This window comes from Adelges cooleyi, unplaced genomic scaffold, assembly GCF_023614345.1.
Source record: "Adelges cooleyi isolate 19-005CV unplaced genomic scaffold, UGA_ACOO_1.1 ACOO_flye_CR_arks_rails_tigmint_CR_PRNA_30, whole genome shotgun sequence".
In the NCBI taxonomy this organism is placed as follows: Eukaryota; Metazoa; Arthropoda; class Insecta; order Hemiptera; family Adelgidae; genus Adelges; species Adelges cooleyi.
In genome coordinates, this window is record NW_026095971.1 from 12,847,044 (window position 1) to 12,864,675 (window position 17,632).

A 17,632-nucleotide genomic window follows, 5' to 3' on the forward strand; every position below is an offset into this window, starting at 1 on the left:
TTGAACTAGGACTTTGCGGTTTTTCTATTTTAGAGCACTTTTTTTTTTTTTTGCTTTTGTCATTATAATTATTCGTAATCGGTACCTATTTTAAGCACTGGATTCTCCATTCTTCAATGAAACCGCCAACGCTCACTATAGACAAATAATTAAATAAGCAGCATTAACTCCCAGTAATTCCAATAAATATACTAAATTGATTTCCAAATACATCCAAGTCGTTGTTATTGCTTACTGCTTAGTATAGATCATGATTTAAATATACTAGGTTATTGTATTTCTACCCCTTCTTCACCGAAATTTTCGACGATAAAAATAAAACGGCAGCGTAAGGGTTAGCCAAAAAGAGTTATTGAGATTTATAAAGGAATCGGGACTATTCAACTTAGAAGGTTATTAACTAAGCAGGACATGGGCATGACAAACTATGTGAAACAGGACTTCGGTGAGAGGGTGTGCACAATGGACTTGTAGGTCTGAGTGCATGGGCCCATTCTGGGCCCACCCATTAACCAACTAAAACTAATGGTTAGCCAATCAAATTAATTTATTTTATAAAGGTATTATTTATAAATTTATCAAAAACAATGATGTACCCTTACGCTGCCATTTTATGAATTGATAATTTAATAAAGTGGGGATATGCAATAACCTTGTATATTTAAGCCATGGTATAGATGTCTATGATTATTATCAATGATAAATGATAATACAATTATAATTAATTTACAGTAATTTTGTCTATGAAATGCGCACCATCAAGGTGACGGATGTCCCACAAAGACCGGACAAATGAAATAACTTTTATTTTAGTGAATATATTTTTTTTAATTTATTTATACTCATTAGTGTAACGTTACACCGCGATTTGTATTGTTCTTAACTTTTACTTATTTATTTATTTTTTTGGTTATTTTAATGTTTTTAATTTTAAGATAGCCAGTATATTAAGAATAATTTACTGAACATTTTGACTGGTCGACAACTAGTTTTGGATAATTACTTTTCTAATTATTTAAGTTTTAACTCTAAGATGGGAGTTAGAGTGCGGTAGTGTAATGGGTGTAGATTAAAATAACTTTAATTATTAAAACTAGTCAACATTTTCATATTATGTAGGTAGTCGACATTTTGGTCTAAAATAAACCAAAATGGCTTTTGCTCATAGAACAAATTATTTAAATTTAAAATTATACCTTGGAGCCTATAAAAATTAATCGGTAAATGTATTGACATGTTCGACATTTTATAAAACCTCTTTTTTTCCTTAAATTTTGACTATACCAACTCCTTAAAAACAGTCACATGCGATCCTCTTAAATAATTTTCAAATAATTAGGTAATAAACGCAATATTATTTTTTATCAATGCGTAACTCCAACAAACAGCGTGACCAACTGAACCGTCAACCGGTACGTTCCGTATCCATGTTTTGTATTTACGCTTTTCATGGTCTAATTGGTGTACATAAAACGTCGTGGTTATCAGATTGTAGAAAATGTTGATAACGCACACAGACATGTTACTTATTATAATACAATATACATTATACATAGACAATTTTCAAATTTGTTTGTAAATTGTTATTATAATCTGAGTTTTACCGAATTTTACTGTTTGTTTGCTTAGTGACATTAATCATTAGTATGTAGTTGTTATAAAATGAACACGTCAGCGACACTAGTTTTGTATTGTTATAACTTATCTCTGATAACCTATTAAAATTCGATTGTCGGCCGATTTCACCGACAGAAATGATCTTTTTACGAACGTAACGGTTTGTTATTAAACGCTAAACGTGGAAGAACCCTTAATAGTAGAATGTGGTCGCTGCTAGTGTTGTTGCTTTATTTTAATGCACCCATACCCTGTTGGTGTCTAGACAAGGATGATATAATACTCGCCGTCAATGCTGGTGGCGACGGACATGTAGATAGCAATGGTATATTGTTTCAAAAAGATTTGAACACAGTGGGTACAGAGTCTGACTATGGAAAAAAATTGACAATACAAAGAGTTCAGCATCATGACCAAATACTTTACCAGACTGAAAGATATTCACATACAACATTTGGGTATGATATACCAATTAAGTATGATGGTGACTACGTGATGGTATTAAAATTCAGTGAGGTTTACTTCACTAAAGGTGGATTAAAGGTACTTGTCACTCTCTTTTAAAGTATATTATATGCTCATAACATTTTATTTCAGGTATTCGACGTTGTACTAAATAATCATCATATAGTAGTACCTCAACTAGACATTTTTGAACGAGTTGGTTTTGGAACAGCTCATGATGAAATTATAGAATTTAACGTCGTCGGTTCTACATTGTATTGGGGAGGAGAGATATCTGAAATTAAATCTAATATGGTTCGAGTAGACTTCATAAAAGTATGTATTGTAAAATAGTTTTAACTTTTATAATTGTGTTTTACTAATTTGCGTGTTTACATCATAACCACACAGTTAGCACTTTATTATAATACTAGTTGTTTTTTCAATTTTAATATTGTGAATTTTATTATTTTATTAATTTATTATTGACTTTCATGCATAGCCAAGCAGCAGGTATTAGTTATACAATATTGTGTCTTTTTGTGTCTTACCCATGATACCAAATTCTTCATGTAGTGAGTTTGAGTAAAAAAATTGAAGGGTTCAAGCTTTTAACATCCAGTTAAGTCCATTTTTATAAAAACAAATGTTTTCAAAGAAAAATGATTAAAAAAAATTACCTTCATTTGAAGATAACAAAGCAAAAAAGATGAAATTCATTTTTCTCAAACTGAGAAAAACAATTTTCAAAGTTCCAGTATCGTTGTTTTTGTGTTGTGGTCCAAAACTTTACAGCCTGATTGTGGCGAGGGAACTATACATTTTATTGTGGGAATCAGTTTAAAATAATTCCTTATTTATTTAATACTAAAATTTTATTTGACATTATAATATAAAAATAACGTTTTATATGTAATTGCAGTGCTGTGATATTTTTTCTTTAGTAAAAGCACTTAAAAAAAAATAAAAACGGAAAATATTATGTGTTGTTAAAATGTATAATATCCATTTGTATTTTATTTTTAGGGGGAACGTGATAATCCTAAAATAAATGCTATACTTGTAATCAGAGGCAAAATCTCAGGTAAGACCAAAATATGTTTGGAATATAAATTTAAAAAAAACTAGTAAATTCCTTTCACTAAGAAGAAAAAAAATATTGACACTTATGTTTACTTAAAATAGTCTTAATGTACAGTTTCAACAATCTTTAAGGCTCAGCACACGCAATGCAACTGTTTTGGGACTTTGCCAACGTAAAGTTGTAGGGATCAGCACACGAGGCGATTGGAATGAGAGTAGTTTGCAATCCGTTTCAAATCTGTTGTGCGCAATTGTTTTCCGCGGTTGCAGTTGGGTTGGTATTCAGTTGCACTGAACTACGAGGTTTTTTGTTTTTGATCATTTTTTTAATTGTTATTGTCAACATTAATGACTAAGAACTGAACTTGAAATTTGTTAGCTAGGTGGAGGCACACATTCACTCATTTTGTGTCCATCTTCTCTATGAAAGGGCCAACCATCCTTGCCAATTCCAGATAAGATTTTTTTGACATTCTGTAAAAAGCTATAAACTTTCTGTCTGTCTGAGACAGTTATTTTGCTGCTACGAACAGCCTAGGGTTCATATTTCTCTTTATGTATGGATGGACCCAATGCTTTCTCTGTACTCTGCGGTATTGATAATAATTAATGATGTCTTCCTCGTCTGAATCTGAGTTAGAAATAGCACAAACCGAAAAACCAACTGCACTGTTTGAATAGATAACACAAACAGATCCACAATCAGTGTTATCGGTGTGCAAAATGTTTCATATAAAAGTTTTGTTTTGGCTGTAAACTAGTTGTAGAATGAAACTGATTTGCAACCTTAGTCCCAAAACAGTTGCACCGTGTTTGCTGGGCCTAAGAGAGTCACATTAATTATTTTGTCAGACCATAGTAGCAAAATATGTTTTACTTGGTCTATGATGGTTTTAGACCAAAAATACCAATTATCAAAATGAGGTATCTTATTTTGTTACATTCATTATTGAACTTATTACGTCATGATGTTGTTAAAAATAAATGTCTATCATCATGATTATGTTATCTTCTATTTTTTTTAAAGATGTTTTTGCTACTACTATAGCCTGAATAAAACTCATCATGCGTGATTAGATTTTTGTGCTAAAAAAATGAGGGTATAATTTCCTCATAACAAATATTTTTAATCCCCATTAGGCAATGTTGCTAAAGTGTACAAGTAAAATTTGTACGTTTTTCTTCTTCAATATTTTGAAAACTTAGTATTATAAATTGATTTTCTGCATTGTAAGTTGTAGCTAACATATTAAAAAATACAAGAATAATTTTGTATTTAAAAAAAAAAAAAATGTTGGTAACCTACCAGACCATTGTATACCCTACTGGCTATACGAGTACTTATGGGGCTAAAGCTTTAAGTTTAATAAGTATTGTTAAATTATCGATTTTCAGCCAATTTCTTACTAAAAAATAATAAATCTATTAAAATTTAATTTTGAAACGACCATATTTTCAAATTTCAGTGGTTGAGGTATGCCTAAACGCACTCCTTTTAAACGTACATTATTGGTAAACATCTTAACAAACTGATTGCGCTGACAAACACATTTCATGTCTTGTATGTATTTATTATCAAGTTTTCTTTATTACAGATATACCAATACTACCGGACATGCATTCCGGATTTGAATCGCCACAATCACATAATGAGCGATATAAAGAGTTTGATGATGTTGTAGCTAATGACAAAGATCATATAAAATTAACACAACATGCTAGGTATCCTAGTGGTCCCAGATCTCCTGATCCTTATGAATCCACCAATATGAAACATGCTCCTTTTTTAATAGCATTAGGAGCTTTTTTTGTAGCTCTTGTTTTTCTTTGTAAACTTTAAAAAAACAATTTTTTTACAATTTATTAAGAACAGTATTTTATACATTTTTTTCTTTTTATATGTAGATATTTATTTTTAAAAAAAACAATACAAACGTATATTGCATACATGATACTTTGATTACATAAATTATTTTACCTTATTATTATGACGGGTTTCTATTAGACAAGTTTGAATTTTTCTTAGCATTAAAATTAATAACACAAATCTTATTTTTTAATTAAAAGAACTGAGCAAATATTTGTGTAAAATGTGTAATATATAATATATAATATATATATATATAGTTATTTAACCTACTTTGGAAGGTTATTATGAGTGTATGTAATAAGACTGTTTTTGTTTTAAAAGTAGTATGCTACTCATACAGATAATTACTATAGTATAATTTTAATAATAAATTAATAACTATAGAAATGTGGTTTTAATTAACACAATGTAAATAAATATTCTTTATATTAAATCAATACTCAAGTATTTTATTTTTATTTCACATTACATGCTTCTGCACTGGAGCATATTATATTATTTTTTTTTAATTATATTATAATAAAACTAATCATTATATAAAAAAATCTTTTAAAAACAAGCATTTTCTTATAAAATATTTTTTAATTAACTGTGATATTGGATAATACTTTTAATTTATAGGTCTGACTAAAAATGTCAAGTTTACAAATACATTTTTCAAAATAAATATCAGCCAAACAATAAAATAGTAGTAAACACTTAAGTAATTCCATAAAAAAAGTAAAATGAAGTAACTTTGATTACTGGTCAACATTATCATGTAATATTGTATTTTGTCTGTCAAAAATAAAAAATATCACAAGTGTAAAGTACAAACGTAAAATTAAATTGACTAGATTCAGTTAACGTCAAGACTATTGATGAGTAATGGCCTTAAATATTATGGAATGTAACAATGACATTTTCTTTTGACTAGATTGTTTTAATATTGTGGAATGTGGGTTACTGGTTAATTCACACTTTAACAATTGTTAACATAAAATTATTGCACTAAAACAAGCCATGAATAATTATTAATTACTAAGTTGTATTGTTAGTTCCCAATTAGTGATTTTCCACCAAAGGCGAATCATGCACGCTGATAACACTATCCGTATCAGAATTGGTAGAAAATGGTGTTAGCCTTGTATATGGAATTGGTCTTTTTCTGGCACTATAAAAATAATTTGCGCTGTTATTTCAGCACTGTTTATAAAATATACAAGTGTGAAAATAAAATGTTAATATTTACCAGCTTGAAAAAACTGCTAACAATAAAACTTTACCAAGACTAAATAATAAGAAAAAAAGTTTCAAAACTTCAAACGCACACAAATAACAATACATAATGCATGATTTATCTGAAAGCTAAAAATATAAATATAATAAAATAATAATAATAATACAAATGTATACTTTAGTAATATATGTACTTTTTCAACAATCTAAGGTAGTAGGTAACTCTTTGTGAAAGTGCAAGTCTACTGCACTTCTATGACTGGTGAGCAACGTGATGAGATGTTGAGTAATCACAAACGGTAAATAGTGCATTTTTTTCGTACGATTTTGCATTTATGATTTTATTGATTTTCAATAACATATTACATAAGTTGAAAGAAATTAAAATCGCACATTTTTTTCTTCAAATATTTATTAATAAATATACATCTATATAATCATGCATACAAATAATCTACTACAAATAATATGATATTTTAAGCACATAAGTAAAATATAAATAATAAAATAGTCAAATCAAAAAATGATTAGCTTTGCCATTAAAAAAAATTAGCAAACATTTTTTAACCTTTTCGTAAATATATGTATATATATATAAGGTGTAATATTCTAAAATCATGAATAAATATTTTTAATGCTATACCAGTTTGTCTAAAAAAAATGATTGTAAAATACTTAGTAGAGATTTCATTCCAATCACACTTTTCTCAAAACGTTTAAGCATAGTAACAAATCTAAGATAAGCCAATAAGTTGTCAAATATGTTATACTTAGTTTTTGGAATTTCTACAAAGTATTATTAAATAACAAATAAACATTCATAATCAAATATTTAGATAATTAACTTATTATTCAATTATTAAAAAAAAAAAAAAAAAAACCCATTAGGACACAACTAGAATTTACGCAAAGGCTATTTTATACACACTGGACATAAATTACACAAAAAAAAAAAAAAGAAATACTTAAACAGATAGCCTGATACCTGTGTTCCAGTCTCAAGATCCACATTGTGATTCGAGCATAATTAAAATGAGATAGGAACATAATTTTACTATTGTGTTTCAGTATTTATATTGAACAATAAATAAAAAAATTGAACATAATAGTTTTTGTTTAAGATATAATATGAACAAATTAAATTTAGCTTTGAAATGTTTCAATTAAAAATAAAACTGATAAATAACACACATAAAATGATAAAATTACCTTGTTATTCTTCTTCTATCCATAAAACTAGGCGAACCCCGTCGTCTAGGTATAGAAGCTGATCGAGACTTTGAAGAACTACGACTAGATGATGAGCTACTGCTGGAATCTCCACTTGAACTAGAACTTCGAGAATATTGGCTACTTGATGAACTACTAGAAGATGTTGAATGACTCGTAGAATAACTTCTCCTTTTTTTTTTGTATGATGTCCAAGAGTCATCACTACTACTAGAAGAACTACTACTGTCACTACTTCTTCTCCTACGTGATGATTGTTTGCGCTTTGATGATTTGCGCTTACGTTCTGGACTGGAGTCGCTACTAGAAGAAGCCCGTTTTTTTCGTGATCGTTCTTTTGAGCTAGATGACCTAGTTGGAGACCGGGATGTACTTCTTTTGGTTCTTCCACGTAACACTGTTGACTTTTTCTTAGAAGATTTTACTAAATGTTTTGTTGAGCGCTTTTGATCGGCACTAGAATCACTTGAACTACTGCTGCTACTTGACTGTGAACGTTTGGCCATTTTCTTCTTTTTCTTCATATCGCTAAAATAATATTATTTTTTTATAATTTGAAAATAAAAAAAACTGGTAGGTTGGTTGTACATTTTTATAGGAATACAAGTTTAATTAATAATATTATCAAAATTAAGCTAAATAGATATTTATCGACAATATTTTAAAATTAGTATAATTTAAGTTAATGCTGGGGGCATAGAAAGAGTCTCCTCATTAAATGTTCTTACACATGCAACCTTCATGACGCCTTGGGAAACAATGGTACAGCCTTCAAAAGCATATCATAAACCAATTTTTCCAACCCCAAGAAAACTCAATTTAGCCCAATAATAGTTTGTATAAAGAAAGTTTTTGCTTCTACAAAATTTTAATTCACACACCTGAGTGCAGCCATATCCATTGGGTATGGACCCAATGAATATATTTCTTTCATTAATTTTAATTTTCAACACACCCTTATTACAACCATTTATTAAGCAGAGCTTGTGCAAGGTGGAAGCAGCCAACATTTGTTTCGCAGTACTATGAAAATCAACCACGATACCTGTAGTGCCACATATCTACATACATCTTCTTGTGTATATATATTAACCTTCTAAAAACAGTGTACATATATGTACACTATATAACAGGCCCGTTTTTATCCCTCTTCTCCCCTTTACGCGCCCCAAAACCCTTGCGCCCCTAGGCAAGTGCCCATTTTGCCCAGTTATAGAATCGGGCCTGCTATATATACTAAAAATGTATTTATGTAGTTGTACAGAACGATATAACAATCAAATATTTACTTTTTTTAGTATTTTCCAGAGCTCTATCGACTTTTAAAATGTTGACGTATATATTTTAACATTTGCGATTGAAATTAAGAATGATTTTCTTAAAATATTGACTGGTCTATAAGCAGTTTTGGATATTTACTTTTAAAGTTATTTAAATTTAAAATTGAAGATGGAAGAAAGGCTGGAGTGTAGTAATATTTTGACTTGCACTCATTACTCTACCTCACTCCACCTTTCATCCTAAATATTAAACTTTAATAACTAAAAATAATTATCCAAAACCAATCAACATTTTTAACAATTAATTCTTAATTTAAAAATTGAATTAAATACTTATACTACCTTTTAAGTTACAAAAGTTGATAGAGCACTAGAAAATACTAAAAAGGTAAATATTTTATGGTTATATAATATTGTACAATTACATAAATCACTTCTAAGGAAATGAGTGACTTACGTTAAATTGTAACATTGTGTATATATAATGATTTGTACGCACCTGGCACTTGAAGAAGAATCACTAACATGAGTTCTTTTAACAGCTTTACTTTTTTTTGGCTCTTCATCTGAACTGTCGCTTGAACTAGAATACGATTTTATATTTTTTTTCTCCATCAATTTCTTCTTTAAATGTAGCAAAGCTTGCTCTTGTTTTTCATGAAGTTCAAAAACTTTTTTTATATTTTCAGTTGTAATTTCTTTAATTATATTTAGATCAATATCTTCTTCGAAATCACCATCTCCAGTAGACTCTACTGATTTCTTATCTAATTTCTCATAAGTTTTACGAGAGTCAAGTTTTTCGTCATTAATCACCGTTTTACCATCATTTTTAGAAGTTCGTTTCGATTCTTCTGATCGTCCATTAGATTTACTTACTACTACACTATCCTCACTGCCATCTTTTAGCGAAAATGTGTATTTAGTACTTTTCATTTCTTTATCTTCGGTTGCTTTGGATTGACTTGTCTTAATACTAGTGTTCATTATATTAGGTGGAGGTGTATAACAGGAATGATCACTGTCAGATTCAATGCAAGTTAACCTTTCACGTAGCACAGGTGGTTGTTTTCTATTTTTTTTAATAGGGCTCACGCTTTTTTTTGAACTGTATTTCCTATCATTTCTGTCATATTTCTTATCATTATTATCTCTGTCTTTATTTGATTTTATATCATTATTGTATTTTTGATGTCTGTATGAATATTTATCATACTCTCGTTCTCTATATCTACCACGATCTTTAATCGGTGTTCTACTTGTAGATCTATCTTGACCTTGATCCCTATATTTATCACGATTTTTAACTGGTGTTCTACTTTTAGATCTATTTTGTCCTCGTTCTTTATATCTATCACAATCTTTTACTGGTGTTTTATTTTTAGGTACAGTATCATGTTTTAAATTGTACAAATTTTTAGATTTATACTTGTTTGACTCTTCGCTAGGCTTAATATCCTTATAGGAATTTTTATAACGCTCTTTTTTGGAATCTTTCTTGTTGCTTTCCTCGCGATCACTTTTAAATTTGTTTTCTATTTCATTATGTTCATTTTTATGACTTTTTTCATAAAAGTTTTTCTTATGATTTTCATCAGACTCTTTCACAACTTTTTTATTACTCTCCTCAGTCTTGGTCTTTTTCAATTCTTCATCATCATTCTTAGATTTAACTTTTGAAGAATTTTTATCAACTTTAGGTTCTTCAACACTGAAAAAAATTTTATTAGTCCAGGTTAATAATATACTAAATATAAATAATATATTATAATATCTGTACTCTCAAATTATTATTAGGATGTTTAATTTTCATGTGTCAAGTTACATTTTAAATCTAAGCGGATTTCTTACCTTTATTAATTTAATATTAACAAAATTATTTTAACTATTAAAACAATGATGTGTTACATCTTCTTCCCTCCCATCATACAAATTATTTTAATCCCTTAACTATGGTATGGTAAGAATTAAATTACTAAGGTTTCAGTAATACTTCAACAATTGAATAGATTTCCTACAGCTTACCAATGGTATCTTATTCAAATAAAAAAATCCTCAAAATTTCAGATCTCTTGCTTAACTTTAAAAACTTCCTCAAGAATTTTTTTTTTTGAATTTAATTAAAATGGAAAATTTTAATTTTTCAATTTGAAAAAGATAGCAAGACTTTCTCCTTGCGCTTTTGCAAATAAATTAAAAAACTAAATATTCCAATTTTGGATAAAAATTTTTTTTTTTTAAATTACTCTTTTACCAAATAAATCAAAAGTAACATTTAAATTAAAGTATAGAAGTGTGTATTAAGTTATGTTTGCTAAACAGAAGGTGGTGGTCTTATAGTAGCTATAAACTCATAGATTATCTAGCTTCCAACAATAGTTAACCAAATTAACATATAAACCAAAAGAATTTAGTAATTACCTTGGACTGTTCTCTTTAGATGAATTGTGTTTCTTTTTATGCTTCTTAGATTTCTTTTTATCAACACTTTTTTCTCTATAAAAAAAAAACCTTTGAATTAATTTTCTTTTATTTACAAATAAAAGAATAAAATAAAATAAATATTGAGTTGTTAAAAAATGATGAATAATAAAAGTATAATATAATAAGTAAAAAATTGATATAGGTGTTTGTTTTTTAAGTATGGCTGATAAATAAAACTATTACCATATAATTATTTTTTCTTAAACTTTAAAAATGCTTAAGTTATTAATTTATTATGATAAGTACAACAATTTCTTAAAATTCAGTTCTTGGTATTTTTAACATCAATTAATTCTCAAAGGTAATACTGGTAAAAATCTTACACAATATGAAATAGTAAAATTTTATTAATTTTCTTTTAAAAGTTAAATTATTTTTATATCTGTAAAATAGTTATCCGGTTATGGGTGGACTAAAAAAGCCCCCGAGGGAAATTTAAGAAAATTTGAAAGGCTATTGGTTTTAAATTTTGTATGAAAAACTAACTTTGTAAACTTTTATATAATTTATAAATTAGACTAATGGCATAAGCTGTAATTAGAGACTCTAAGCCTTGTCCAAAATCACTATGTATGGGGTAAGACTGCATATTCAGTCAGAATTATGAAATTTAACGTTACAGTATTACTTAAACACCAGTTCATGAGTAATTAAGCAAGTTATTTGTTAGTATTAGCATTGTTTTTTTAAAATATACCGAGAAGCGATGCTATATAAAAAAACAGAAATGAATTTGCGCTGGCAGCAGAGGTATCCTCGTCATAGTTTAAGAAAGGGAATACCACATAAAAATGTTACCATTTTTATGTATAGTACCGCACATCTGTATATTTTAAAATCATTGCTACTATCAAATTGACTCTATGTTAGTCACCTTGTTGTTTTAGATTTAAGTTGGTAACATTTTATTTTATAGATTTTACTGATACTTTATAAAATTATATAATGATTCATGACAATTGACTAAGCACTATAATATATAGTAGGGTGCTTTTTTTTTTGCAACAATTTTTTTTTTTAGCTCCCATCCTAAAATTTTGTTGTAAATGCCAAAAAAAAAATTCCCTGAAAATATGAGCCCTAAATATTAAGTACTCTCCCATAACGTGAGAAGTATTTAAATAACGTATAAATTTAGATTTTTTTTTGTAAATTTCTATAACTCAGCGGCATTTTGTGCTATCATATCGTTCAAGGTCGCAAATTACTGATAATTAAGAGTTCTATAGAAGTGCCCATTACGATGTAACTGTATCTTACACTGGTGAGTTAGTACAACAGGTCACTGAAGTCAATTTTTGTATAAAATTCTTTTTTTTGTTATTTCATCAATGGCTAAACTTACAGAAAAAATGTTAGAATAGTAGTCCAGTCTACCTTTGCATTTAATCAATTTTTAAACTCAGGTCTCAGGATAATTAATAAAAAATTGCATTGTTATAATAATCAACCATATACAATGACTTTGTTGATAAAAAAAAAAAAATTAATAAAATAAAATAGGTTTTTAACTTAAACTTATATTTTGGTGTCATACCCTATAAACTTACCAACTTTGGAATTTTTATTATTAATATTTTACTAAACTTCAATAACTATGGAATGATATTAATTATTTGTCATTAATATTAAACAAAAATACTGTAATTATTAATACTGTATTATCATATATGTTTAGTAGAACATCATAATGCTGCATGGAAAATCACACCAAAACAAAAATTATTGTATGGAAAACATTGTAACTTACCACTATATAGTTTAATATCCTTTAATCAGTTTAACTAAACAGTAATCAACAAATTGCCTAATTAAAAATATAGTTTTTATTGTATCTACATTGTGTAACAACTATTAAAAAAGAAGGGAAATGATGATCAAAGGTAAATAAATATTATTTACACACATATTATTATAACTCTGGGTTGGTGGGAAACGATAGACGCGAAGTAATTTCTGCATGTCATATGAGATGACTATAAGAGTAAGTATTGAGGGGTGCAGCAGCTACTTCAGTACTGGCATATCAAATTGCTATAAGCAGATATGGTAGTTATCTTAATAAAGAAAAACGGAAACCAAAATATAATATAAATATCTAATATTTGCAGTAAAAATTGCTTCAATGATTCCAGACATAAAATAGTCTCATAATCGGATTTCCAGGTGGAGACTGCTTAAAGATACAAAATAAGATGAAAGAGTATAGGTAAGTTGAATGTTGTATCTTTGAGAATGTGGTTTAATCAAAAAATTTTAAATTAGAAATTAAAAGTATAAATCTTGGTGTTACTGAGATAAATGAAGTAAGATGGCTTAATCCAAGGAAATCAATACCGAAAACTATAGGTTTGTACATACAGGATCAATGGATGGATACATAGGGGTGCGAATTATTTTGAATATAAAAAGAATAAAATATAGAAAGAAACAGTCTTAAAATACCAATATTACCATAATAAAAATATATTCCACCCACAAAAACTAGGACAAATTTTAGTATAAAAACAAAATTAACTAATTTTTAACTAGTAGACCTCAAATAAAATATCAAAACTAAAAGATAGAAGAAAAATGGAATAGAATCAAAGATATAGTAAGATATAATGTAAATAATATCATATATTAAAACAAAAATGATACAAATTTACATCAAAATAGATCAATTATTAATAACTAAAAAAATAATAGTTGTAACAATGAAAAATGAAGAGCATACAACACTCAGCCTTCTCATAGATGTTAATTACGTCAAAAAAGACCAACTTAGAGAATGCAATACATTCAATTTAGGGATAGACTGATTTGGTTTTTGGAATATAAATTTTAATAGAAAAACAAATTGGAAGAAATATAGATACTTTGGTGGCCTCTGTTGATTTTGAAAAGGCATTCAACGATGTATTTTAGAATAAAATGTTTAAGAATGTAAAATTTAATGTCAAAAAAGCTGTTATAAACATCTTAGAAGCAATAAAATAATTGTACTAGTATGAATAGAATAGGTAGGCAAACTGTATTTGCACTTTATTTTGCTGATGGCTTCTACACTTAAGAAAAGAAAGATTTACATATTTCGCTACAAAAAACCTAAGAGATTCCTTAAATCTATGGGGGTAAAACTCATCCAAGATGGCTTACCATATTTATAAACAGATATCCTATTGAACAAGTGCAACACTATACTGAGTAGCATTACAGAGAAACTAAATAATCTATTAGTGACTATAACAGTATAGGACTGAATACTAGAAAAAACTTAACAAAGGCAAACATGTGGATTGTAGCACTAAACCTAAATAAGACCTGGCCAGTGAGTACCGTAGAATTGTGAAAATTGGAAACATTCTAAATGTGTGGTTACCGTAAGACACTCAAGATTGTAGGGAGGGAGAAAGTAATAACTGACCAAGTATTGAAGAGAATAAAGGAAAAACAAATTATAGCAAATAATAAAAAAATAGAAGTAATAATGTGATAGATAACACTAAATGATGTTTTGTTGAAATTAACTATTGAAGGTGACATAAAAGAAGTTAATTCAAAAGAGGACGACCAAAAAGTGAATATATGCGACAAATTCTTAGACATGTGACTGAAATGATTTCGAGAACAGAAGAATTTTAATTTAGACCGAGAGGTAGAGCTGCAGCCAACTAGTTTAGATTGAAAACCAGAAAAAGAATAAATATTATTAATACTTAACAGAAGTAAATAAAAAAATCTTTGATCATCAACTTAGTAGAAATAATTAAGTAATTAAAACACAATTACTTTAATAGTAAAAAAAATATTTAACCAAACATACTTATCAGTTTTATGAGATTTTGATGATTTATTTTTCTTTTTCTTCTTCTTTTGTTTCTTATGTTTTGGACTCTTGGAGCTAAAATAATAAAATATTTTTGACTATGTGCACATATCAAAATTTTTCTTCAAAAGAATATTTTAAGAAATAAAATTTACAACACTTACAGTAGTTCAACTTTTGGGCTACCATCTTTGTTTACTGAAGTGTCAGTGTCATTAATTTGTGTTTGCACAACTGTTTGTTCCACCTGCAATGCCTTCAACTGAGCTAGCGCTGCTTCTTTAGTTTTTCTTTCTGGGTCTAAACTAGAACCTTCGATGAAAAATTCAGAAATACCAAAAGCATCTCGTAGTCTGGCATTCTTTTTTAGTTGTTCATCAGCATATTGATGAGTGTCTTTCACACTATAAAAACAATAACAAGCAATAAAACATTAATTACCAGCAATAATATTTTATATTAAAACTAGTATTTATTTTTTCATAACACAAATATGTTAACATTTCACTGATTAAATTTACCTTGATAATGATTGAAAAGCATTAAAATCAGTGAAATGTAGTCCATTGAAATATACTGTATTGGGGCAACTTAAAGGTAAATTATGAAGAAATAGTGTTCCTTGTGCAATATTTGTTGGTAACAGACAGCCAATTTTATTTAATTTTTCAGTACAACAATTTTCACATAACGAGTTTTGTTTAACTTTTTTCTTTCGACGTCGCCTGGTTCGTTTTTTCTTAGTATTATCTTTGACTTGTTCGACAGATTTTGTTTCAGCCATTATAAAAGTATTATTTGGATTTTTAAGGACAGATTTTAATGTTTTGCTCCATACTCGTTTAAAACATTGTTGTTCAATAATTTTATTTGGTTCTGCCATTATTATTATATTATTTAAAAAAAAATTATTATATATTTATCACAATAATTTATGTTTGGAAGACTTGTTTTATACTATAGTAAATTGTATTTTATGGAAGACTAATGTTAATATAATTAATATTCTAATATCACAATAAAATTTGGAAGACTTGTTATATAATCATGGTGGCATATATTGTGGTTTTTTCATGTTTCACATAGTTATTAATTTAGTTTTTGTTGATTAAAATGTTTAGTCATAATCATCTAAAAACTAAAATGAAAAAAAAACAACTCACAACACTAACACACTCAATACACTGAGAAGGGTGGTGCCAGTGTGCCAACTAAAAGAGGGTGGATTCTAGTATTGATCCATGCAGGGCTGTACACTAGTGTGGTCATACTCCCCTTATGTACAGTCATACCTATGTATGTTATACATTACATGTACATTAATGCATAATTTAATAAATACAATAAAGATGTTTAATGAAATCATTTTAATAATTTAAAATTGATACTCATATAACTAAATATAGATTTAATCATTTTAATTTTCCTGATTTTTATAAACAAAATATTATTTTAAGCAAGAATAATTTAATTAATAACTGTACCTTAAAGATGTTATAGTTTTAAAAGAGTTTATTAATAATAAGGACTATTTAAATGGCTAACTAAATTAATGTTAGATTAAACTAAAATGTTATTACTACTTAATAAATTTATTATTGTCTAATTAATAAAGATACTTGCATTGGTCTTCCAAATTCATCATACTCGGTTGATGATTTTTGTTTTCCCAACAGAGTGACACGGAATGTATTAATTTTTTCAACAATTTCCTCTTGAGAATAACTACATGAAATTAAAATACAAAATAAAATATTTGTTAGGCTAAATTAATAATCTTACATATATTTAGAAATATATACCCTTGATCCTCCAAAGATTGTTCGAGTTCAATACATTTCAACTCAATTTTTCTTTTACGATCGTGGTCTAACAGCTCTTGATTAGGTTGACGATTAGTGGCTGAATCAATTTTTGCTAGTTCTTCTTCAGTTTTGAATGATGTCTGGTCTTTAACCTTTTTGATAGCAGCCCAGTTTCGTGTGACGTAGCCATTGGTACCTGAACCACGGGCCGTGGCCAAACCAATTCCGTTATACATTATCTGTAGATATTAAGTAAAATTGATAAATTTGTTTAAAATATTAGCACAACTGTATTACCTACTATTTATTGATTATTACCTACTCAATAATTTGTGTCTGCACGTTCAGAATATAATAATTAGGATAAATACAAGCACTAACTAATCAGATAGTTAGAACTCATAACACTAGCGCTATTATTTTAGCTATCAAAGCCTAGGTAAGTTTAAGGTAAAATAATAATGGTTTTTGTTGATATTAAAATTACAGTCGAGACTTATTAGTTATGATACAAAAACTTATCACAAATTTGTATTAATAATAATAATAAATTTAAATTATAATTGTTTATTCAAAATTTGTACTTAGCTACGGGAGAAGATAAAAATCTGGTTTAAAAGATTTTTATTTTCCACAGTGGTCTGTGGTAATACTTACATGGAAATGTAATAACCAATCAAACTTCAGACTTTCAAAGGGTGGCCCCCTACTCTATAAAAATAACGTTGATATATCAATGGTAGCTCTATGTACAATACAATGTACTATGTAGGCTATAACAAATATTTTG

At 27.9% G+C, this 17,632-nt stretch overlaps 2 protein-coding genes across 10 annotated transcripts; one reads left to right on the forward strand and one right to left on the reverse strand.

The window, feature by feature from the left end:
• Positions 1-1,508: 1,508 nt before the first annotated feature.
• LOC126838252 (malectin-like) lies at positions 1,509-5,200 on the forward strand. The gene is made up of 4 exons (XM_050572542.1): positions 1,509-2,160; positions 2,215-2,397; positions 3,088-3,145; positions 4,740-5,200. Exons 1-4 carry the CDS (start codon positions 1,822-1,824, stop codon positions 4,982-4,984), a joined length of 825 nt encoding a protein of 274 aa, XP_050428499.1. The 5' UTR covers positions 1,509-1,821; the 3' UTR covers positions 4,985-5,200.
• A 485-nt stretch (positions 5,201-5,685) lies between these two features.
• Positions 5,686-17,616, reverse strand: LOC126838564 (serine/arginine repetitive matrix protein 2). 9 transcript variants are annotated; one of them, XM_050573078.1, is made up of 10 exons: positions 17,500-17,616; positions 16,840-17,081; positions 16,661-16,762; positions 15,202-15,441; positions 15,035-15,112; positions 11,164-11,238; positions 9,242-10,453; positions 7,442-7,990; positions 6,246-6,284; positions 5,693-6,167 (listed from the first exon to the last, which is right to left on the reverse strand). In XM_050573078.1, exons 2-10 carry the CDS (start codon positions 17,076-17,078, stop codon positions 6,059-6,061), a joined length of 2,643 nt encoding a protein of 880 aa, XP_050429035.1. In that variant the 5' UTR covers positions 17,079-17,081; positions 17,500-17,616; the 3' UTR covers positions 5,693-6,058. The 9 variants fall into 9 exon arrangements, 7 of the variants coding, with proteins under 7 accessions (XP_050429030.1, XP_050429035.1, XP_050429034.1 ...); XM_050573077.1 differs by lacking the exon at positions 17,500-17,616 and adding an exon at positions 17,165-17,470 and having other exon boundaries at positions 5,694-6,167; XM_050573076.1 differs by lacking the exon at positions 17,500-17,616 and adding an exon at positions 17,144-17,470 and having other exon boundaries at positions 5,694-6,167.
• Positions 17,617-17,632: the final 16 nt, after the last annotated feature.